This window comes from Candoia aspera, chromosome 1, assembly GCF_035149785.1.
Source record: "Candoia aspera isolate rCanAsp1 chromosome 1, rCanAsp1.hap2, whole genome shotgun sequence".
In the NCBI taxonomy this organism is placed as follows: Eukaryota; Metazoa; Chordata; class Lepidosauria; order Squamata; family Boidae; genus Candoia; species Candoia aspera.
The window spans coordinates 238,423,238-238,449,221 of NC_086153.1; the positions used below are offsets into that span (position 1 = coordinate 238,423,238).

The 25,984-nt window shown below is 40.6% G+C and overlaps 1 protein-coding gene across 1 annotated transcript in view; it reads left to right on the plus strand.

Annotated features, from left to right (window-relative positions):
* The first annotated feature begins 452 nt into the window (after positions 1-452).
* Positions 453-25,984, plus strand: part of DRD4 (dopamine receptor D4) — a 31,119-nt gene continuing 5,587 nt past the window's right edge. The window contains exons 1-2 of the mRNA XM_063292945.1: positions 453-714; positions 21,271-21,383. Of these exons, the coding sequence (XP_063149015.1) occupies positions 457-714; positions 21,271-21,383 (371 nt within the window). The 5' untranslated portion in view covers positions 453-456. The remainder of the gene's footprint in view (positions 715-21,270; positions 21,384-25,984) is intronic.

Below are 25,984 nucleotides of genomic sequence, written 5' to 3' on the forward strand. Positions count from 1 at the left end.
TCTCGGGTTGCCGTCTCTAGCACGCTTAACGCGCGGAGTAAGCTCCCTGGAACTCCATGGGCTTTACTTTGGATCGCGCTGGCCAAGGCTCGGTCCGCCCATGGAACTGGCGAGGGACGACCATTTAGCTTAAGACAACTTCGGGAGCCGCTCGGACTACTCGGGCGAAGGCCCCCACCCCCCGGCGGCGGGAGAAGAGCGGCTTGGTTGGTCGGGGCACGGGGGCTCGGCCGGGAGCGTGGCTGCCGCCGGCGCGGTCGCCCGGTTGTTTCGGAGATGGAGTGGGGCAGCCTGGGCGCTGGCGCTCGCCTGTCCGGCTGCGGGAAGAGGTGACTCTTTCGCCAGCAGAGTTCGACCGGGCCGCTGCTCTTCCCGGGCGAGGCGGGCGGCCGCTTTGGTCCGCCGCAGACAGTTCCCTGCGCGGAGAGGCGAGAAGGCGCCTGGACGGAGCGGGCCATGGGGGCCAACGGCACGGGAGACTTCTCCTCCAACCATACCTGTCCTCCTCCTGAGCGGGAGCCAGTCCGCAACTTCGCCGCGTTGGTCTTCGGAATCTTCCTCATCCTCTTCATCATCAGCGGGAACTTGCTGGTGTGCCTCAGCGTCTGCACGGAGAAAGCGCTGAAGACCACGACCAATTACTTCATCGTCAGCCTCGCCGTGGCCGACCTCCTTTTAGCCATCTTGGTGCTGCCTCTTTATGTCTATTCTGAGGTAAAGCCCCACAGCACCCTTCACTTCTTTGAGCTCTACCCGCTTTGCTTTTGGCGATGATGCCTTCATTTTATCTTAAGAGGTGAAGGTGTCCTCTCCCATTTGAGATACTTTTTAATGTCTGTTTATTGAGATTTAAGTGCCACTTTTGATATGGAAGAGTGATCTGATGCAATTTGTAGATAAACCTTGCATGGGAGAAAAAAATGAAGAAAACCCCAACGAGTTGTAACGAAACATTAAGTTTTGTAATGTTGTTGTAAGGTGGCAATTCCCCCCCGCCCCCATTTACTTGGTTGTAGACTCCATTGAATTTACTGGGACTTGGGGTAGTTGCATGCTTAGGGAAGGAAAGCCCTATCATTCATTGCAACTGGTCACCCAGAATTTAAACTCCAGGAAGGGCTAAGTTGCTGCCTTCCTTTAAAAGGTGGTGGCTATAATGTCTAAACTCATGTAATGCAAGTATTACCACAGTATTTGGCTACCTTTAGTCTGTACTACTACTTATTGGTCCCTGTGGTTTGCAGACAGGGCCACTGTGGGCTTTACAGTCTTTGTGATGTTTGGGATGCTGCACTCTCTAGGGACACTTGTAGCATTAAGGGACAATGAAGGGCCATCAGTGTTGCAGTCACTCCAGCCTTGATGGAGACTACAGTGTGTCCTTGTAAGGCTGGTTAGGCAGCTAGGCAGGGGACCAGCCCAGAGTGATGGTATTTCCAGATAAAGCTTTTCCCTTGCAAGTGCCTTGCCTCATTCATGATGTTTTACTGGGGTCTTCATCACTTCATTTTCCTTTTAGAACCCTCTTAGGTTTTCTCACTACCGCTTCCCTCTTTTATCTGTTTCCACTAAAAAGTTGCTAAAAAGATAGAGATGGAATAACTGAACAAATTATTTAATTGATATTGCCTCAAAGAACCCTGAACAGCCTGTATATAAGGACCTTTATATAATGGAAGTAGGTCTGTTATCCACGAAGCATCTCTGCAGTCCACATGAAATAGCAGGTTTTTTCAGGTAGTCCAGTTCTGCAGAAGAAACATTTGCAATTCTGCTGGATCCTTAATTTGTTTTTTTACAGTTTCTCCCTTACAGCCTCTCCACTATAGAGTATCTTTTTCTTAAGGTTATTAAGTACATTTGCGCTCTAAACTAGGACTACAGTTTGAAGGCACATAATAGATTCAGATCTCTTTGTCGAAGTTAAACAGGTTTGGGTTTGAATTGTGCCAGGAGCTTCGGACACTCAAGGGTGTGAGCTTGTTCAGCAGGAGAAGAAAGGTTGGATGCTTCTGGCATTCACTGAACTCTTGTGGGCTCCCAATGGCCAGGGTGAAGGAAGAGGAGTCAACCAGTGTGATTGTATTCATTGCTTGACCCTAACAAAGAATATGTGAAGAGAGTTACTCTCTTCTGGAGAATCAGGGTGATGGTCTGAAGAGTGTCAGTCCGAGACTGTAGAGATCCAGTTCAAAACTTCACTTGCTAAAGGAACTATGGGGATAATCTTTGGCCATCTCAGCTTCATCTCCCTCGTGCAGTGAAAATAACGTGGAGGGGTGTGTGTGAGGGTGCACGGCTCTGAACTCTTTGGAAGAAAGGCAGGATATAAGTGAAATCCAATAAATGTTGTCAGAACAACAATAGTTCAAATGTCCACAGAAATTAGTGTAGCAATGGTCTCTGGGATTATATGCACAAAGCCTTAACCTGATTCAGGAGGAGTCGTTTTACTGTTTTAACGGTCTTTCATTACAGTAACACTTTAGACAGCTATATTATGGTTGTCTTTTTAGATATGAGAAATGGAGGCTTAAAGGTTTGCCTTCAGTATTTTTAAGTGACCTTTGTATTTAGATGTCTTTGGGCCAGTTGCAGTGTTGCTTAAGCGCTAGTCAGTGTTAGCTAATCTTAAATAGCTCAACTGCAGTAATCCTTCCATAGCCTGTTGCAAAAGCTTCCATTAAGTAATTTGAAGAAACATGTTATGTGAATAGAGAAATAAACTAATGGGTCTTTAACCAAGATTAACATGCTGTATAATAGAAGTATGACTTGATCCCAAACCCGCTTACTCAAAAATAAATCCCACTCTGAGCGGTATACTAATAAAGGATGTGGCCTAAATTTTTCTTATGATGGAATGTAGATCTAATGGGAAACATCTGAATAATTCAGAAAAATGACAGGATTCTTAATGATAACTATCATTAATTCAGCTGGTTGATACATGAGAGGTTTACAGTAGCTGGAGACTAAGAATTCTTAAAGAAGCTGCAATAACAGCGGACTCTAGAATGTCTGGCAAACAAAACATGCCAGATACTACCTCTAGCTGTGGAAGATAGCTGTGTTCCAAAAGCTGAGCAGTTGTGGGCTATGTAAGGGAGCTTCAGAGATAAAAGATGTGGGTAGCTAGAATTAGTGACTGAGGGAAATATGGATACCTTTCCTTTTTGATGTTCATTTCAGAACTAACGATAATTTTGTCAGACTTCAAAGTAAGGTCTCTGTTTTCAGCTTCACTAAAAATATTGTTCGAAGTAGATGTGCCAGCCCTTCCTAGATCTGATTCAAAGTCATTTGAAGTTAATGGAAATCATGTGAGGGGAGCTAAATGTGGAGTAGATTGAATGTCAGGAATACGTATTAGAATGTGAATTAGAAACAGTGATGCGACATTCACTGCACCCTATTATTATCCATTATCTTAACAGGCTGTTATTAGATGAAAAAAAGCTCTCATGTTTCCAAGGGTACATCTCATTTAAAGAAGAAAAGAAGCCTGTTGAGCTAAAACATTATTCTGTGTATGTGTTAACGAACTCAGCTATTCTGTAATGATGTGGAGAACACGATCTCAGATTCCATTTAAATAAACCAAAAGATGCAGCGGCCTTTTGAGGTCCTGAAAGCGACATTGTACTTGTGTTTCAGGGAATTTGATTTTGACAAAAATATAGCTTTCTGCAGTTTCAAAGGCTAAAGAAAAATTGATCCAAGGGGTTTTGTCTACTGGGGTTAGAAGAACACACAATCTAGGCTTTATTATAGCAGTGCCTCTTGGAAACAATCAAGACATTGCCCCAGTTGTAAATGATATTTGCAAGACTCTGAAAACTGCAACTGCTAAGGTGGAATAAAATGAAATCAAATGCTCCTCTGTAACTTTCAGCCAAATCCAAATGCAATGCTGTACATTTAAAAACCAGCACAAGGGCCAGAAAGGATTTGCCAAAGGTTTAGGAGATTAGTGTGTCCTGGAAATGAAGAATCAACAGCAAACTGGAGTCTGGAAAAGACAGAAATGTGAACCATTTTGGTGGTTGTGAGTTTATGGCTATGCAGGCAAATTTGAGAGATGTCTGAACCATCTATGGCTCCCCCATCAGCATGCAACCCATCAGCCATGTCTTACTAGGTATTTGGTAGTTTTTCAGGTTTGCAGCCTTTGAATAGGGAGCATCATCAAAATGCCTACATTCAGTTCAGTGGATAAAAGTATACTGGCATATCTGTCCTCAAAAGTGCACCAGTACTTAAATGGCCAAAAGCAAGGTGTCATCAAGGAAGAGATGCAGTTGAGTTTTTCTTCTCTTAACCTTTAGAGAATTTTCTACTTGTGCTGTTGGAAACCTCAGTGCTCAAGTGATAGGATTCCATGTCCCAATGACAGCAACATCAGGTGACATGAAGGTCTGGTGGCTTCATTTAATGGGGGCAATAGTGAATACATTTACAAGAGTATTTGTGAAATAATAGATATCATCCTACACTCTTCAGAAAATACTTGCTTTTAATTCTGTACCAGAGGGCAAATCAAGGAGGGTTGATATTTTCTTTTCCAAGGAAAGAAAGAAATTCTGTTGGCAGTGCCTTCTCTAGTTAATGAGTGCTGGTTGTCTTCCCTTTGCCATGCGGATATTCCGGGAGGGGGTGGGGTACAGGATGCATCTTCCCAGTGGCTGGTGGTTTCCTGGCTGATGGTGGGTATGCTTCCCTTTGGTCTGCAATTTGAACTGAATGCTCTTTTTGACAGGGAGAGTTGTAGCTCTTTTTTCTCTGGCTGCTGGATGTGTCCAGAGTGGTCTCTTCCCTGCCCTTTATCTGGGATGCAGTTTAGCTTCTTTGGAGGAATTGACTCTTGTGCCCTCATGTGAATGTTCTCTCTTTAAGAGTAATTATACAACACTAGCAAGGTGTGCCTTTTTTCTGCTGCAATATTGTGTAATATCATGGATTTAAAAAGAACTTTCTGTTTTGAAACTTGTAGAGACACCTTCCTATCTATAGAGTGCATTTCTCATTTTCTGTGGCTTTGTTTTTAAATATAGATTTTGAATGTGACTGTCTCCTTTACAGGGCTGAGTTATTATGTATTATCCTTGAACAGAGCAGCACACTGGTATTGGGTAATTTAAAAGAGCGTTGTTTATATTTTTACTCATGCAGAATTGTAGCTTTCACAGGCATCAATGAGTATCATAAGCAACAATGCAACCCCACCAAGTTTATTTGGAAATATGTACCACTTTGTTCAGTGGATCTTACTCCCAGGTCAGTGAGCGATATGATATATGATTGCAGGCTTGATGGTCAAAATAACATATATTAAGTCAAGTGATAAATGCTCTGTTGTGTAGCACCCATTTCAGCAAGAGTGATACTAATGTTTAATCATCTTAGATGGATTTTCCCCCCCTCATCAGATTATCTGAGCTAGTAGATCCAGAATGTTAGCTTTTTATCACATTGCTGCACTAGATTTATTGAGCAGCTTCCTCACCAAATAAATCCAACCTGATACTGTAATTAAATTTTATTGGCTTGGTTTGAGTTTCTTGAAAGAGTAAGCTTAGATATACCCAGTCTGGAATAGATGGTGTGTGTGTGTGTGTGTGTGTGTGTGTGAGGGAGGGAGAGAGATTGAGAGAGAGAACAAACAAACAGTATTGGAATATTTCACCAGAGATAAAACATTCATTGATTGCCCCAGTTAATGTTGGTGTATATGTAAGGCCCACACTGAGAAGGCATTTGTGCATTGTGCAAATCACACTGCCTACAATGCAGTTACCATGGTTAAGAGATTGTTAGTATTAGCATTCAGCATATCCCAATTTCAGAATCTTTTAAAACTATATTATTTTCCTCTCATCTGTGAGAGCTAAAATATAGATTTTACATTGGGTACATCAGCTCTGTGCTTTTCTTAGATAACACTCCAGGTTTTAAATACAGAATATTGCTGGCATTACAATTCAGCTGGAAGGGTTGACAGCTTTTCTGGTATCCCCAAAGTCTCTTTTATTTCTTCATGCCAGAGTAGACAAATTCTACTGCAAGTAATTTAGAAAGAACAACATGGTATGATTTTCTCTATCTATTAAGATTCCAGTAGCAATTTTTATCATCTCTAGTGTGAGTTCTATTAGTATTGGATGAAAGGTGATGCCAGCAGGCAGTCAATTTAATATGATAGCCTTTTTCTTGCTAGGTTGCTACTGCCTATTAAGTCTGGGTTAACTACTTAGCAAGTTATTTTTAATACAGTTCATTAGGAAAAAGAGAAGAGTGAATCATCAGTGATTGGCTGAGCAATTCCCTTCTTGAGATTTTTTAAACTTTGCTTGCTAATAAGGGACCAATGTAATCGTCATTCATAGGGAAAGTTTGATGCACCCAGTGGTGGCTTACTGGTTTTGTGAAATAAAATACACTGTCATATATATATAACCCATCATATTTTATTCCTTTTTTCTCTATATAGTTTTTATATCACTCCATTTCTGGTAAATCCAAGTCACTGCAGTAACATTAGTTACCAGACAAGATTCCTACCAATAAAGAGTTCATCATCTTTTGATTTCATAGGTGTGCGATAGCAACACAGATGCAGAGGAGCTGGTGGTGTGGACTATAGAGACCCTGGATCTAAGTCAGAGAACCCTGAATCTGAATCCCCAGAGAATGCAGCTTTAGAGCTCAGTTCCAGTGAGAGCCAGACATAACTGTCTTCAAAGGCAACTAAGGAGACACAGTGGAGTGGAAGGTTTCAGGCCAAGGGACCCCTATTTAAGTTTCTGCACAGCTGAGAGGTAAAAAAGGCAAGGATATCTTTAAGTGGAGCTCAACTCCTGGGGATTGCATCTATGCCATTTTCTTGGTGGTGATACAGATCTGGTTTACAATTGCCGCCTTCTGGAATGTTTTTCAACTTTCCAGTCTAGCCAACAGCTTTGAGAATCCCGGGCAGTTCCCTATCCAGTTATAAACTAGGGATTAGCGTCAGAGATCAGCCACTTTCAAAAACCTTGGCTTAAACTGAATTCCTCGTTGAACTCTGAGCTCTGTCCAGGGTCCTGAAAGTTTCCTCTTCCTTCACATACGTGCATACAGTATTCCCCTCCTCTATTTCCAGGAATCCTTATCTTGACTGAGCATTGGCCATCCTCTCCTTCTGCCCTAGACTCTTGTTTGATTGCACCTCCCTGGCTTACATTACATTTGGACTATGCTTTGCCAGGATAGATTAATATTCCCCTTTGTCAATGTAAGAAAGTGGAGATGCTGTGTCCATAGTATATGTGTTAACTGTACCAATATTCATAGCAGGATTTTCCACTGTGATGCTCTCCAAATGGGTTGAACTTCAGTTTCTTCAGCTTCCCATTGCATGTAGCTGGGATAAAACCTACAGAATACAGAGCAAATTATAAAATAAAATTGCAAGAGGGAGGAATTTGAAACAGCATGGGCAGTTGACCATACTAAAAAAAATTTTAAGTACTGTAAAATAATTTTCTAGGAAATCCCCCTTCTTTCCCAGCTTAAATTCAGCTTTCCAGTTTAGTTTTATTCCCCACTGATTAGATGAAGCTAAACATATTAAATGATTTGCTAAGCATCAGAATATTTATGCAGCAAAATGGCTATACCCCCTGCTATTTAAGGGCTGATCTGGTAGAAAAGTTTGGAAATCTTAAATTTCATTTTAATTCTGGAGAATTCACTGTGAACAGACTTATCATGTCTTACACCTTTCATCCCCAAAATACTTTTAAGAGGCTCTCAACTTTCATTTAATTGAGCAGTTGAATCTAACAGTAAATAAAAGTTGAGAGTATAATAAGGGTATATGGATATTTTACCCTCATGCGATTTCAGCTGCATGAGATGGAGAGTGTGGCTCCACTCATTGTGGCCATCTGCTGCATCCCTGTAGGTTTGGTCTGGCCTCTGTCTATGCCATTGATGGGAAAGATCTAAAACTGGCATGAAATATAAATAATCATGAAAAAAGCTTCTGTTCATGAAACTCAGAATTACCTACTGGCTAAAAAGATGGGTTCCTGTAAAATTTATGTAGTTAAACCTCATCATCTGCAAAATGATGGTTACTATCTGCTCTATGATGTGTGATTCTTCAATAGAGTTCTCTGTTTCACACAGGATACATTTAACTAGTCACAACTGCTCTTGCCAGGTTGTGTCATGATAAAAAACTCTGAATTCTCTGTACTTGAACAGAGAGATTGGTAGCTATCAAGAGGAAAGGAAGTTAACGTAAGGCGTTATTCAGCATGCATCAGGCCATGTTTCTAATTATTCTTACTGTATTTGTTTATGCACATGAATGTCAGACATTAGCTTCCTTTTTAGGAGAAAATGAAGAGTTAAATAAATTTCTGAGTGGTTTTTATAACCCTCCGTTCGTTGTTAGTGCTCAAAACCACTTTCACCCAAGCTGCGTAAGTACTCTATTATCAGTTCCATAAAGACAGTAAATCCTCTCTGTCTGCTGTTAGGCTTTTTCCTTGGATGTATATTCTTAACTGAAACATAATGGGATATGTGTCCAGGGCTAGAGGAAGCTTAGAGGTGGTGTCCAGACAAATCATTTGCAAAAGTACCTGATGTAATTGAAAAGCTTGATTTGGGGGGATTCTACATTGTATGGGGACCCTGTGCATACTGTTCGCTCTCTGCTTCAGATACTCTAGTTTCTAAGGCAGGGACCCTGAACAGCTCATCTTCCTATCCCCCCCCCCCATTGGAATCACACATATGATATGAAGTAATTGGAAGAATCACTATGTCCTGCATACATACCTTCCTTGGAGGTGTATCTATATGGGAAACCTCTTTATTTTAGAATTAATCACCCTCCTGCTATAGAACAATGAAACTCATTCATTGTATGGTCTTTCTGATTTCTTACAAAAATGTTTTAAAGGACAAGTTTCTGTAGTGAAAACTTTAAAGAAGCAGGTGACACAGCAAAGAAAAACCCTTCAGCAGTGTTGGGAGATTTGCCTTGCATTAGCTGCACTAGGTTCTGTGAAGGTTTTCATTTGCAATGAGTGAGGACAGAATAAGTTGCTTGTGATCCAGAAGGTTTGGTTCCTCACTGAATATGTGTCTGCCTCTCCAAAAAGGACATGTAGCTTAGGATACAGCTTCCTTAAGCTAAGGACCACACTTGCCATTTCAGTGGGGTGGTCTAATCTGCACTCCTAAAGAATAGAACATCAATACAAAACTGAATTTGATTTAATTTAAGATACCTGTAAATTGAATTAAAATGAAACAATTTAATACAATTAGCGAGACTACTTCCCATATATTCCCTGTCCCTGTCCCACTTTTGAGATAGTTTGAGTAGGTGGTATAAACATTCTATAAATAAATAAATACATAAATACATAAACTACAATTGTAGCAATTTTAGAAGGGAGCCTGAAATATTACATGCAGCCCTGGGATCTCAGATCATTATCCTCTGATCTAAGGAAACATGCCATTATGGTTTGTATTTAAGGAATTGGTCTTCTATGTGAACAAGAGGCAATTCGTATTTAAAATGATAAATTATGCCATCTTCAGAAAATAGCTTTGTTCCTTTGCCCTGCGGTAGCTTTCTCCTCTGCAGTTTTTAAAAGTTGCTGGGTAAAAATTCCCAGGAAAATATGTGTAGTATATTATATTTCAGTTTCTACGATAGTTGGTCTCAGCTTTCTAACATCTGATTCAAAAGAAATGTCAAAGAATATTCACACTTTCTGACAGAACTGGTCCAATGACATACTGTACATCTCCAATAGATAAACTCACTGAAGATTAAACAAACATCATTGTTCATATGTTTTCTTGCTTTATTGTATATCTCCCTGCTCCAGTTATTAAACATACTGTATCCACAAGTCCATCACTGCCACCCAAGTTGACCTGTTTTGCTCACCTTTTCCTTAATGGGAGAATTTCAGAATAATCTTTTTATCTGATAAGATATGGTCAATAATATCCAAAATATGCCATGCAAGATTCATTTGGTTGAAACCCATGCGATTCAGTTATTGCACGTATTCATAGAATTGTGGACATGCAGTATTTATTTCGCATAATAGAAAATGCTAATAGTTATGTGTTTTTAATGATGTGGCACAATCCTGGTTAAAGCCTTAAACATGAAATCCATTAATTTATTCTTAAAACAGATTTTCATGCTCTAATCTCTCCCATTAAGGATACAATCAGGGCTGTAGACTGAAGGGCAGTTCATTTTAATACAGTCCAGCATGCTTCATAGATTCAGATTGCCATACCTGATCCCAGACGTGGGTGCATAACAGCAGAAGTCCCAAATAATAGTTCTGCCTATTCCGATGGTTACAGCTCTTCAGGGTTTCAGAAAGGAGACTTTCCCAGCCATAGGTCACCAGAGATTGAACCTGGGATTTTTTTTTCCTTTGCAAGGTATGTGCTCTATTAAGCTGCAGCTGTTCTTAAAGGCCTGTAGTTGGAACGTCCTGGAAGATGGAATTATGTTGCCTACATTACTTGGAACGTCAGAGGAAAATGCTTCATGCCATATTTATCTAGTCTTAATATTGCTGTATTCTAGATGTTTGTCATGCTAGTAATAACAAATTGGGCTATATAAAGTGGAAAATAGAGAGGCATTCCTGGCAGATGAAGGTACATAGCACATCAGAGGAAGAGCACGTGAAGGTGCCTCTAATCTTGTGTGTCTACTTGTTAGGGCCCGTGATGGTTTTGATGTGGGAGCAAAGTTGAGATATGGGTTTGTTGCATCTTTGTTGGAACACAGGAACCAGGCCTGATTTGCAACATGTTTTTAACATACCCAAAAGTATAATTTCAGGTATGCATGCTGTTTGGAACATACATAGGATTGAAGTTAAATTCACACTGTCTTGCTGAAAGTGACAGTGAGAAAACTAGATGAAGAACAGCTTCAATTTATCACCGAATGTTTCCTGGATATATACTGGGGCTACTTTCCATACTGTTTGTAAACTATTCTTGACTTTAGGACATTGTTAATGTTCCAGAGTATGGTATTAAAATTAGGACAATTGCTTGCACAAAACGCTTGTACTTCTTCAGACGATCTGTGACAGCTCCTGACCACCCTCCAGCCCCTGCCCAGTTCAGTTAACTTTTTGGAAGGGCATATGTTGCTGTTATAGTCTACAGATTTGATGGGCCACTTGTAGCCAGCATTGTTTATGCAAGGAGGAATTTGGATTTCAGGAAAGGTCTTTCTCATCACTCATCCCTGCTAGACAGAACAGGCAGGAGCCCATTTTTTGTTTCTGAGTAGGAATGATAGAATGGAGCAAAATGCAGGAGCAAAACTAGGGAAATACTTAATGCTGTGTAACGGAGTGTAGAATCTGAAAAGGCAGCTTGTACAGTTCGGCTCTTTCAGCAGATCCATTTGTCTTCATTTCTCTGTGGATGGGTTTTATTCAGGTATTGCCACCAAGAATGTTTGGACGGCCGTGAGATAGAAATGTGAAAAATTAATAAATATTAACACAATGATGTCTGCGCACCCAATAATCGTTCATAACACTGTTAAAAATTCTTGGAAATACATGCGTGAAAGGTGACTAGGCAGAACATCTGGGAATGAGAAAACAGCATGATATTTTACACTGCGGTAGGGAGAACGTCTAACCGTTCTCTAATTGCCAGCTTTAAATGCGGTAGGGATAACTACCTTTGAAGGGACTGCTCTTTGTGGCAGGAGGACCAATTTCAAAATACTATAATGTTCATAATGATCGCAACAATAATTTAAATATATAAACAAATCATCAGGACAGATGATAGAGATCAGCCCCTGGCATTTTTTTTTCCCTTCACCCAAACACACCTTGTTAGACGGCAGTTTTGCTATAAACTCCCCGGCTGGTAATCCTCTGACTGGAGAAGGACTGTTTTTCCCTTGTCCATCCTAAATCAGTTCTATGTATTCAGACTGAGTACACCAAAGGTTAAGAGAGTTTTCATGTGAGCAAACGAAGCCTCTTATCACTACAGTTGCTTTAAAAATCAAAATCATAGCACCAGTAAGAATGTCCGTGAAAGTCCAACATTTGGTTTCAAATTCCTGGAAGCTTCCTGACAGATGGAGAGAATCGTTGCACATTTCCAAAGCTCATATCCAAAATCTGTTTGAGTTGTGATTATAATGCAAATTTAAGTAGGTGTCCCCAGCATCCTATTGCATTGCTATCACATCTTGAAAAGAGGAAGGAATGTGCTAAGGAGATTGAAGAACACCCCACCCAAATTCTAAATACTGTAGCTCTCTGTCATCTTCTAATGCTGTAGGGAGCAAACTTCGCATCTCCAAGGCACCCTTTGCTCTGCCCTAGAATTGCTAAATATAAGTCTGGAGAGCCTGCCTGTAATTTTAAGAACTCTGCATATAAGGGTTGCTACCGTACCAGCTCCAGTGTCAAACATCCTTTCTCTCTGGGAGTTTCTGGGGCAGTTGAGTGGAGATGGTAGGAAAAGGCTGGCTTTGAATACTGTAGAACTTTTCCAAAATTGGGGCAGGAGAATGGACATTGCACACTTTTTTGAAGATGCAAAGGACTGCCTTCTGAGTCTGGGCTTTGGAATTTTGCTGCATTTTTTTGCCTCATGAAAAAGGAGCAGGAGAAGGAGAAGGAGAAGGAGAAGGAGGAGGAGGCCACCGCCACCTGGCAATTGGGACTGAGCGTGGTGTTCCTATCTAGAGTTGGAGACTGAGGACAAAACCTAATCTCAGAATGTCTATTATTGAATCGCCAGCACCTTTTTCCCAGTGGTAAAAGTATGAAGTGTTTAGAAGGAGTTTCAGTTTTGGATCTGGGGCAGAATGGACACTTTCCTCCCATGCTTTTTTTCTGACTTGCTGTCCCCAGAACTGATCATTACTTTGTGCCTGAAAGGATTCACACATCATTCTAAACTAAACTTGCTTAATAGTTGTTTGTTGAATAAGCCACAATTGGTGGGTTTCATATAACTAAACCATACATCATAGTTTATAAACCCCAGTAGCAGGATTAACAGCCCATTCAGACAAAACCAAACAAATCGAAGTATGGCAAAGCACAATGTGTAAAGCAAGCTATGTATGTTTGGAGGGGTTGCTACTGCAGGGACAGTTCAGTTCAGAAACTGATAGAAAACCCTAAATTTGCCAGCCGTAATCTGCTTCTATGCTATGAAACAAATTAGAGGAAAAATGTACAGAGGATACTTGATCTTGGATCTCCCAGATGCCTCTAATTTGTTCATTGAAGGGATATAATGAACATGTATCCTATAGACTAGTACCCTGTCTACATAGACACATCTGTATGATTTTCTTCCTGGTGTCTACATGGACACATCTATATGATTTTCTTGGCAACAAGATGAGCATGGCTTACTCTTGCCTTGCTCTAGTCCCCACTCCCTATCCCCTCCTGGTTTCCCATTCTAGTCTCTAGTCTTGGGATTTCCTTGTAATCTTCCACTGAAATATAAACTAGGCCTGGCATTTCTTTCAGATCATCCAAATTCAGCTAGGTGAGAGGATGTAACAATCTTTAATATTCAAGGGTAGTCATCCATATTACAACAGTAAAAGGGCAATATTAGACTGGATTGAATCCACAGTTGAACTATGGTTGCCAGCTCCCTTACTGACTATCAAAGCAATGTGATGCACGCAGCAAGCTTTTGTTTCTATCATGAACTCTGTATTAAGAAAAGAAACTTTTCCTCTGTTATTCTACTCCATCTGTCTTCAGCTGTCATCAATAATACAGGAGTAACAAAAAGTAGATGAATATCAGTATTGTGATATATATTCAAGGAACAACAAGCTTTATCATTTATTTTCTTTCTTACCATCTGACACATGATTTTTTTTTTCTTAGAGACATATGTAGGGAAACCTACACACATTCAGAGGCAAATAGCCTGATACCATATCTGACATTTACCAAAACAAATAACACATGGTCATTCTGTATTCCATCAAAAAGAGTTACGTCTAGCTCTTTGCATTGTGTGGGTGGGAGAACGAGGTGTAGGAATCTGGGCTTTGATTTCACTATAAATAGAACTTACTTTTGATATACAATAGTCTCTGGAATTCCTTTCTAATGGTCTTTTGACGTTTCTACTATAAATGTACTTGTCAAAAGTTCTTGGATTCTTATATGCCTGTTTAAATGTGTTCTATCCAGTCTGTCCTGAAAATGGCTGATTGTGCTAATGCAAGGGAATGAGTGACTGTTGCCAAAGCACCCTGCTCCATGAATGGCTGCCTCTGGCATGCTACTGAAGCTGGCTGAAGGTTTTCTTGGCCATGACTTCCATCTGCTGATCAAGTAGGAGATGCAAGTGCAAGAAAACACCAGATTGCAGACCTGCTTCTTCCAGGGGAACGTGATGCCTTCCAGTGATAGAACTAGCATAGAGCCAAATATTTCCAGACAGGCATAACATCTTGTTGGAATTTAATTTAAGCTGCCCAGTCAGGAAGGAGCTGAGCTAGTATAAAACAGGCCCTCAAATGCTCAACACTCACAAGCAGAATCAGAAGGGTCACACTCCTTCCATCCAAGTCCCACTGTAGGTTGCCACAAGTGTGGTCAATGCAGTTTTCATCCTATGTCCAGGTCTAAAACCTGCTAATTTACTTCACCCAGAATCCTCTGTTGTTGAGCCCCCATTTCCTTTTCAACAACCTTCCTAAGAATGGCAGATTGGAAACAGGGCTCAAGTTGTTCAACTCTGCTGGGTCAAGGGATGGCTTCTTCAGGAGGTGGCACACCACTAACTTTTTCAAGCACATATATAAAGTAAGACAGACATGGTGATAATATCCAATTCAGACACTGCTACTCCCTTAATGTGTTAAAAGGAAGAGCATGGCTGGCATGTGGCAATCAGATTTTCAGTCTGAGTTTGTACACTTCCCTATATTGGCATAGTCAACATTTATGGCATAGGGCTTTTTTATGGCTTTTTATTTGTTTTCATAGCAGCGTGAATTTCCAATTTCATTTTGCTTCTTTCTCCCTTACCCCATTTGCTGGTCTGATTCAAGCCATTGCCATGTGCAAAGTTTCTAAATGTAAATTCAGTTAACCATTTCATCACAATGGTATATTGTGCCTTCTCATTTTGCTGTGGGATACAAAACCGATGCAAAATGAATTTACTTTGCAGCGGCAGATTTCCTCGGGCATTAAAACTCCTCAATATGGGATGGCTGCAGATGATAAACAGATTATGCATGACCTAACCCATCCTCCTTATCCTGTTTTTCTCTGAAAAATCTGTTTTTCTCTACTGCTTTTATGCAATTGGACTATTGCAGCTTCTGTGCACTGCTGAATACAATGTGATTCAAAGCTGCAGTTTTATCTGTGTTATGTTTGGGAAGCTGCTAAAGGAAGGTGAGGTTCCATTTCTTTTAGCACTGTGAAACTAAAGAATTATGAAATTGGTTTCTCTGGTAAGAATGGGCTGTGCTCTTCACTAGAAGAATGGGAAAGCCTAACAATTTGGTGGGTAGGAAAATATACAGGCTTTTTTAGGTACATAACATATGAAGAAATGAAATGATGGTTTGAATCTGTGCACATTTGCACCCAGAATGTAGATTTTAAAAACATGGCAACAACTGTGATCTGCAACTGCAGAACAAGTTCTGAATTCCACCATGTGTGTTTCATGCTCATCTTCCAAATAAAGCACTCATGTATTGTATTGGTTGACATAGGTATGCCTACTGAGGAGCAATTGTGTTTTATGGCTTTCACATGAAATATTCTCCACTATAGAAATCTTTCCTAGGTAACAAGGATACAGGGACGCGGTGGCGCTGCGGGTTAAACCACTGAGCTGCTGAGCTTGCCAATCGGAAGGTCGGCAGTTCGAATCCGCGTGACGGGGTGAGCTCCCGTTGCTAGTCCCAGCTCCTGCCAACCTAGCAGTTCGAAAACATGCAAATGTGAGTAGATTAATAGGTACCGCTTCGGCGGGCAGTTAACAGCGTTCCATTCAGTCATGCTCTTCGGCTTTGAATGCCAGCTCTTCGGCTTTGAAACGGAGATGAGCACCGCCCCCTAGAGTCGGACACGACTAGACTTGATGTCAAGGGAAACCTTTACCTCTACCCAACAAGGATACAGGGCAGACATAAATAACACTTACTGGGAAACCATGCTTTGAAAACCAGGAGATACCCTCGGGGCTGGAGGCTCATCTCTCCACAGCAATTTCTGTTCATCCTATTTTTATAATAATTGTGAGGATTTTGTATTTTATGCACTGACAATAACTGTATTTAACAAAACTGCAGACTCTAAAACTCTGTGCATGTCATCCAGGAGACTGGAAAACAGAAATAATGAAACTCAGCTTGAATTGAGACAATAACTCTGGACCCAATGGCATATTAGCATTTTAAACAGGCAGAAAATAATATATAATTTAGCAAGAAAAGAAGTGTGAAGGTGCAAATAAAGTCACAAAATTCAATTAAGAGAACCAATTAAAGAGGCAAATGTAAGCCTATTGTGCTGGACTGAAATGATCAGGCATAGGTCAAGCTAGGGCCTATTTCTGTTTTACAAGTCTGGAAAATATTCTTGCTGAGTACTTTCCCAATATTGTTCAGTGCAAATGGATTGGCAGCCATGCAAATGAATTTTTAGGCATGTCATTATGAGAATTATGAAGGATAGTTGATTTGTTACTTGCTTTGAAAAAAGAAACAAGGGAAGGATCAAAATGAAAGATGTTCAGTCAAACGCATTGTTTCTTTCATATCCCTAGCCTTTCCTTTCTTTCTTTCTTTTCTAAATTCTTCAGAAGAGCAAGGCCAGGTTGTACACATTTTGTTTGCTTTGCATGTACTCAGGAGCGCAGGTTTCGTTGTACGAGGGCGGTACACAAGCATTTCTGTTGGGCTCTTCCATTAGACCCCAAAAGCACTGGGCTTAACTCCTGGGAACACACACAAACACAGAGCAATTTCACTTGCAAAAAGCTGGACTGTGTGCTTGTACATTACTACTGTGTCCTTAGGCTCCACTTGGTAGCAAAATGCTATTTAGTTGTTTGTTTGTTTGTTTGTTTGGAAAAAAAAAACTGCAAGAGAAGAGTCCTGGGAGTGCTGAGCCTATGATTTTTTTAGGGATAGGAAGTTATTTGATTAGTATGTCATTTCAACATTTGATTATTTAATAATGAGAAGCCTTTCACTAAACTTTCTTGTCAGGAGATGTTCAGGCTTAAAAGCTAATTCAAAAGGAGTTTGGTAGGCCATTTCCACTAGTGACTTGTAGCATGTCATTCAAACATCATTGCCAAATAATACTAACACATAAACAAGGATGTCTGTGGGAGAGGGATCGAAAAATCCAAGATGGCGGGCATGGTCAAAGTCTTACCCCTTTCTACGTCTGTGTGATGTTCATGCATGTAAAAAGGAGCAGGACTCTGATCATGCTTGTTATCTTGACTTTTATAAACTCCCTTGCCGACACTTCTGTGAGGATTAGATTTTTGTCACCTCAGCAGTGGCTAGATGATGCTAGTAGAGAAATGAGCTGTGTGTACTAAAAGCAGCAGCAACCAAATTCCGTGCCAAGGCAATGAGATTCTGTTTCTCTGAGTCACGGGGAGAAACAAGGAGACTAAGATTCTGCCTTTTGATATCTGAAAATGTGAGAAATTACTCACATCATGCTAAAATATGATTTCTTTAATTTTGATTTAACACATTGTGCAGACTGAACCATTTCAACTTATAAAAACCATACATTCCAAAATGTATGGTGTAGCTAATGGTGGCTTACTCAATAAATCATCCCTAAACGAAAGGAATAGCAAACCCTTTCATGAAGAAACTCAGCAAACGTATGAAGGGATAATGATAAATTCTTAAATTGAACTTAAAAGGTTGGTTGATATCAGAACAGATTATGTACAATTCCCCGTATTAGCACAGTCAGCATTTACAGTTCCTGCATCTGGCATGGATTTGCAATGTCACCTTTGCTCAATTTTCCCCTGCCCAGTTTCTAGCTTGTTAACAAAATCATCATAATTGTAACGACGATCAACTTATTTCAATCAGAAAATTACATAAACATATAATTAAAAAGAAAAACAACGGTATTCAGCTTTGTATCAGCCACTGCCTCATTTTCACTGCGGTAACTCAAAAGTTAATATGAGTGGTAAACAATTTTGTCTCTGAGGAAAGAAGGTTCACAACAATTATCTGTTCTTGCTGGGTAGTGTCACAGCAGGAATAAGACATAACAACCTGAATATCCCTGTGGAAGTTACAGTAGAGTACCACGTGATGAATTGTTTCTGTTGCTGGATCCACATTAGCTGGTTTGGTCATCTAGCAGGGTTTTGGAAGACCTCTCCGGTGAAGGTGCAGAGATAAGGATGCCATCACAACCATATGGCCTTATCCTCTCACTTTGCCATATGGCAGGAAGTTGATGCAAAACCCATTTCCCTGATGGCAGAGTTTACACGGGCATTACAGCCCATCAGTGTGATGGGGGTCTTCCTTAGGGAACAGATGAATACAGGCTTTGTTCACACAGTATGCCTGATTAACATTAGCAGCTGTATTCAGACAACACACTAAGCCTGATTAGTTTCAGCCTTGATTAGGTTTTGCATATGTGGCGTTGTATGTTGAACAAAGCCAGTCCATTTTGTTAGCCTGTGGTTCAGTGTATTATCTGAGCGTAGAAAAATTCAGCCACTAGACTAAATGTACTGTGTGAATGCAGCCGTGATCTAACACAGCTATCCTTACGGTGCTATTTTCTTTGAAAACTCTGTTCCTGTGCCTTTAAAAGGGACGTAAGTAGCATGGATACATCACTACAGCTGTTTGTCAGCACAGAGATAGAAGGATGGAAGAAAACACATTTGCTACCTTTCTTCCAATCAGGCAGATAGAAACAGGCTCAAATTGTGTTAGAAAAAAATATGCTAGCCTGAAATAGATTAGGTTTAGAAAGAGAGTATGCACTTTGGCCAAATTCAGAGATGTATTTGTCCACATGCAGAAACTTCTCAGAGGGGCTTCAGTCATGAGACAACACACCCCAAAATCTGTCTTTACTTACATAAAAACCTTTAGCTTTTGCTCTATATAAAACTTCTATATAAAAGTTATACAAAAACTTTTAGCTTTTGCTCTCGGATTATTAAGTATAGTACCTGGTGTTTCAACAAAGATTGACAATCAATCTGATTTTATATTCATCCAAATGGGAGAAATTAAGCACTGTGTGCTATAGTGGTTTTATGTATCACCTGCAACCCAGTAAAGCAGCCTTTTCAAATTGGAACTAAAATTGGAGGAAAGCTGGGTTAGTTTGTTTAAGTCTGTGACTCTTTCTCTGTTCCATTTTAAAACTCAGGTCCTGGTTCATCCAATCAGCTTTCTTTTCCTTTCTTTCCCTGCCTTCATTACTTTTTCTGTGGGGAAAAAAACCCTTGACAGATGAAGAGATCTGAAGACCTCGGCATATAAGATTGGTCCTAATAAGGTTATTGCCTGACTGTGACTTCTAATTCTTTTAACAATTATTTCCATAGTGAGATAAGGAAGAATAATCAAATACACACACACTTTGGTTTTAGCTTCATCACCAGATTTGATAGAAAACTGTGTGTTCGATCACATGCTTGTGCATTCTCTGCTAATGCTTAAGCCAGGAATTCTCAAACTTCGTAGTACTGAATTCCCTAAAAGATGAATGAATCTATTGTGATCCTCCATGAATCAAACTCATGGTTTCACTGGACTTAGGACTGAGTAAGAAATGAATACTGTACTTACTTTAATAATTGCATTTTAATCTGTATCATTGGGATTCCACTAACTGCCCAGAGTCAGGCAGCATATAAATTTAATATATTATAGTTGGTCGCACAGTCAGCCAGAAGCTGAGACTGGATTTGGCATTTTTGTCCACCTATCGAAGCTTTCCCAAGGACTTAAGATAGGCAGATGTTGTTTAATAATATTAAAGGTATTGTCGCAGGATGCAAGCCATTCCAAGTAAAGTTGCCTTTTGCAATTGACTGATTTATTATTATTATTACAGCCCACTGTGGCTTGCTCAAGTTGTCAGAACAAAGTAAGGAGCAAATTTTGACAGCTATTTACCTGTTCAAGTCTAATCAATATTTTTTTTTAGAAGAAAATGTGACCCCCCTTCCTCCTTAAGTTACTCCTGGCCTTCTGGGGAATCCCAATCCACAGTTGGATAATCTTCAGGCAGTTAATGGGGGAATATATGGGGGCATTCACCCTCTCCTAGCTTGATGCCCTCCGATCAGGTTGAAAGTTAAGGAATGATGAAGTTACAGTCTAAGGTATGAATAAGCCACCTCTCTTGACATCATTTCTGGGTGATATTTATAGCACCAACAGTGTGAAGATTAAATGATACTAGCACAGGGCTTTGTGATTTATTTTCTTCCTAGTATAATCCCAGATTTTACAACACGTAGAAGATCTATCAATACATATAACAGTGATTATAGAAGATTCTAAATGCTTTTATCCTATCAGGTAGTGATGCTTTGGTTCTTACTTTTGGTTATAGAGGTGTGCTGCAGTTGCTGCCAATAAAACCAAATGCTTCAGCTATCTCTGTACTGGGGACACTGGCTTTCTCTATTTTGTGTCTCTCTCTCCCAGAGATATCCTTCCAATTCTGAATCAAAGCACTTGACACCCACCGTGGCTCATAGTCCAAGAATAAAGTTGTTTTACACCTAGTAGTTACAAAATCACATCCTGGATATTTGCTTTGCAACTCCGGTGAGTGTAAAATGGGAGATTTTTTCCTGCTTCTTTCATCCATCTCTTTCCTCCCCTCATTTGTTTTGGTATGTAAGCCTCCTAGTGTAATGGAGAGCAGCAAAGAAGACTGAATGATTGTACTGAGAGGATTGTGTGGGAGGAGATGCAGCCATTTCACCCACCTCTACCATCTGACTGCTGGTTTTAAAGCTATGACCCTGAATGCCTGATTGCAACCCAACACTCTCTTGATAGCATCAGCCATTGAAGAGGATCTTCTCAAAGCAAAGTATCAGAGATGACCTGAGAATCCGTCTGGAATAGTAGCTAAAGAATAGAGCGGAGCACTTAAGTATGAGCTTTGGATGCATTCACTGGTTTTCCTTCAGTTCCAGGGAGGTGTTTGGTCCTTGAGCATGGTCCTGTGTGATGCCTTGATGACCATGGATGTTATGCTGTGCACTGCCTCCATTTTCAATCTCTGTGCAATCAGCGTGGATCGGTAAGAAACTCTGCTCATTATGCCTTTTAGATGCTAAGATTTTCCAACTCTCTTTAGTTCTAATACATACATACATACATACATATTTATTTAGTTAATCAGTTTATTAGCTGCCTCGGTCACTGAAGCAACTCTAAGCAGGTTCTTTAGAAGAGACAGAGGAAATATATCTTTAATGCTGCCATCCATAAAGACTGCTACCTTCTCATTTGTCATCTCTGAACCCTACTGTGTTGGACAATTTCCGTCCTGTCTCCCACCTCCCCTTTTTGTGGAAGGTGGTTGAGAAAGTGGTGGCATAACAACTCCAGAGGATTCTGGATGAAACAGATTATCTAGACCCCTTTCACTCAGGTTTCAGGCCAGGATTCAGGACAGAGACTGCATTGGTCGTGCTTATGGATGATCTCTGGCGGGAGCAGGATGGAGGGAGTGCATTCATCCTGGCTCTTCTGGACTTCTCAGCAGCTTTCGATACCATCGACCATGGTATCCTTTTGGGTCAGCTCAGGGAGTTGGGAGTGGGCAGCATGGTTTTGCGCTGGTTCACCTCCTTCCTCCAGGGCCAATCCCAATCGGTGGTGATAGGAGATGAGAGATCAGACCCTTGACCCCTCCTGTGTGGGGTTCCGCAGGGTTCGGTTCTCTCCCCTCTCCTATTTAATATCTACATGAAACTCTGGATGAGATCATCTGTCACCACGGGATGAGGTATCATCAATATGATGATGATACTCAGTTATATATCTCCATCCCAGGTGAGGTAAGTGATGCGGTGGCTGCCCTGTCTCAGTGCCTGGGGGCTGTGGGGGTCTGGATGGGGAACAACAGGCTTCAGCTGAGCCCTGGTAAGATGGAGTGGCTGTGGGTTGATGGCTCCTTTGTATCCGGGAAGTTATCATCCTTAGTTCTGGATGGGGTTGCATTGCCCCATTCAGACCCGATGCTTAACTTGGGGGTCGTTCTGGACTCACGACTCCTGCTCAAAGAGCAGGTGGCAGTCATGGCCAGAAGGGCCTTTGCATTACTCCATGTTGTGCGCCAGTTACGCCCTTTCCTGGATCGAAAAGCCCTCCAAACAGTCACTCACACCCTGGTCATCTCCCATATAAACTACAGCAATGTGCTGTACATGGGGCTACCCTTGAAGAGTATCCGGAAACTTCAGCTGGTCCAGAATGCGGCTGCACAGGCAGTTATCAGTGCCCCAAGATCGGCACATGTGACACCACTGCTGCGCGAGCTGCACTGGGTGCCAGTTTGCTTCCAGGTCCAATTCAAGGTGCTGGTTATGACCTTTAAAGCCCTACATGGCATGGGGCCAGGTTACCTGAGGGACCGTCTCATTGCCATAACATCAACCCATCCCACCCAGTCAGGCAGAGAGGGCGTGCTACAGACCCTGCCAGTAAGGGAATTCCACTTGGTGGGGTCCAGGAGGTGGGCCTTCTCTGCAGTAGCCCCTGCCCTCTGGAACATTCTGCCCCTGGAAGTGAGGCAGGCCCCTTCACTCCTGGCCTTCTGGAGGAATTTGAAGACCTGGTTCTGCTGCCTCGCCTGGTGTGGAAGGAGCAATGGTTCTTCCTGGGGGTGGCTGGTACCATAGATCCCTCCCTAATAAATGAGATCCTTGCTCCTTGGGTTTTGTATGTATTTATCATTATTTATTGGCTGTTTATACTGTAACTTATATTTTTATGATTTTAATTGTGGATTTTATTGTAAACTGCCCAGAGTCCCCCTTTTGGGGGGAGATGGGCGGTGTTAGAAATTTGAGAAATAAATAAATAAATGTCTTCAGCATCAGTAGTAGGTGTGAACAGATCAATCAGTATCTACTCTGTGTAAGTTTACTATGTATTTGTTTTGTACATTCTGGCCTTAACAAAAATGTATTTCTTTTTCTAATCAACATCCGTATTTTTTCCGATTTTCTCTTCAGTTGTATATCTGAACATCCATTTCTCCAGCAGATGTATGTGGGACCTTATATTTAAACCAAAGTGAATTGTAAAATTCAAAGTTTGCAGTCTGAAGAATATCTGTTGTTCTATTACTCATTTTTGTTTATGATATACAATTTAGGTCTATTGAGTGAAAATGTAGAGAGAACAATACTCTCCCTCACACACCTAATCCTTCCTTTATCAAGGCAAACTTTCTGTGGCCTATAAAGTGATATTCGATTCAGAAGAAGCAACTCAGACATGATCAACATCCTACTCACTAACAGAAGCTGAAGGACTAACTCTTCCAACCACTGAAATTTGGGATTTTCTTAGTGGCCAGACCTCAGGGCCTACCACATAAAGGCAAGAGGGATATTCAGAAACCCCAGGAAACACAGGTGGCTTGTTGGCTGCATGTTGCTTCTGACTATTTTTGTTTTATCCTATGCAGTCCCTGGGAGCCCCATCTACTTTTCCACATTGCCCAGCTAATCAGACAAAGCTGCCTCTATTCCTAGAAAATCTGAAGATCACTGCTAATGTTTTCCTGCTGTCACTGTTGAGCAAAGAAGGGGCAAAGAACAAAAACTTTGTTTAGCTGAAGGAATAGAGTAAGCTCTCTTACTCATGTCAGCCAAAGGGAGTTGTGGTCATAGCTCTCAAAGATGGTTGCTTTCAGCCAATTCTGAAAATGGTTTTGAATTAAAACTAGGAATGCTGCAGTGGCAATTCTTTTTTTCCATGGCTGCCAACCAAGGAACTGCTGATCTGCACTGACATTTTAAATAGAGGGGCTATCCTGTTTAAGTGGGAAATTCAGCCTGTCTTCCTCATCCATCTGCGTTTTTGTTAGACCTGCACTTGGAGTTAGAGTAACTCATGTGTAGGGTTTGCTTTGCCCAAGGCAAGGGGTAAGTTGAGGATTAATGGCCTTTGTGTTTTCAAACTTGTAGGGAGGAACACAGAATTTTTTTTGGTCTCTGAATGCTTGGGGTAACCCTATTAATTCACTAATGCATTCCTTCCGCAGAGTCTGTCTTGAGATTGATTTTAATCTTGCAGACCTCATGGTCTGAAATATCTGGCTTAACTTTTGGATTCTGTTGCTTCTTACACCTCATCTATTTTTTGTTACAACTTCTCTGATGAAGAGTTCTCGGGAACTCAGAAACTTGTGCCCATTTCAATTTGTCTTTATAAAAGACATCTAGATTATCACAGCTGATCTCAGAAAGCAGAGAAAAGTTTGCCCTAGTTAGTAGTTGAATCAGAGAATTCCAGGAAATCCCTGTAGACTAGACTGGAAAGATGAAAGCATACTTTGGAAGAAGTTGATGACAAACCACTTCTATTTTGTTGCCAAGAAAGCCATACAGAGACATGTTCTTGACAAAATCAAGAGTTGAGTTTGACTTAAACAAGACTTTACTTTGGGCTACCTTATCCGAGTTTCAAAAATTCAGATGACCTCTAGATGAAGTGAAAGTGTTTTCACTTTGCTGATATCTATTGGTCATTCTGCATATAGATATAATGCCCCCCCTTTACCTTTAATAAAGATATTGCCCATCTACCAATCAGATATTCATTTGTGGTACAGTAGATAAAAGTACTGACAGCCATGTCAATCAATCAAAACCTCTTCTGAAATTATTCTTCTACATGCTAAAAAATTTCCTGCACTGGGTAGGATCATGCATTGCCTCTGCACTTTATACCACCATCTGCTCCATTGTCCCCAAATTTCACATCTTAAATGTTAGCTCTGAAACAGTGCTGATGATATGCACAGATGCTTTTAAATTATTTTGCATATATAACAGTGAGTCTGCATTAAGGAAGAAGAGCACTGGCTTTGACTAGCAGAAAGTTTACTGTGCATTTGAAAGAAATGACTTTACCCTGATATTGGGAACTACTGATATTATTCACAGTTTCACCTGGCTGCACAAAAAAGCCATTCAGCTGATAGCAATATTTGCTGCATTTGAATTGATAAAGATAAAGCAAGATGTAAGACCACAGATTCTGAATGGAAATTGCAATATAAAGTAGAAAATTTAGACATATTTAATGGACAGAAATTTAGAGATTACCATTTACTTGCTGATTTCTAACCAACACGTCTTAATCTCACCAGGTCAGATTTTCTTTTATTAGCTCAGAGTTTACAAGTACTGTACCATGTCAAAGTGTTTAAGATAATGCAGATGTAATATATAAAAATAATGAATCGCTAGATACTTTTTTTCCTCGTCCAAGAAAATGGCAAATCCAGCTTCATTCTTCCTAATTCTGTCTTGTAAAGAATATGCAATCGTACGGAATACTTGAATATGTTGATTGTCAGAGCCCACCACCTAATACTGGCACTCTCTGCTGACTTTTATAAATGCAAATATATATAATTAATAAATGAGGTTGAGACTATTAAATTAGAACCCATTTTCTTCTGGAGAGGTCCAGTTCTTAGAATGTCTTTGTCAGTTTAGTTGCAACTGTCTTTTACCTATAGTATGGCTTGACTGAAGGGAGAGAAGAGGTATCATGGAGCTGCTCATGAGGGGAAAAAGTGTTCCATTCAGCAGGCAAAGGTAATTGGATGAGCAAAGAACTTATGCAGGGAAACACTGATATATCAGAGTGGAGAAA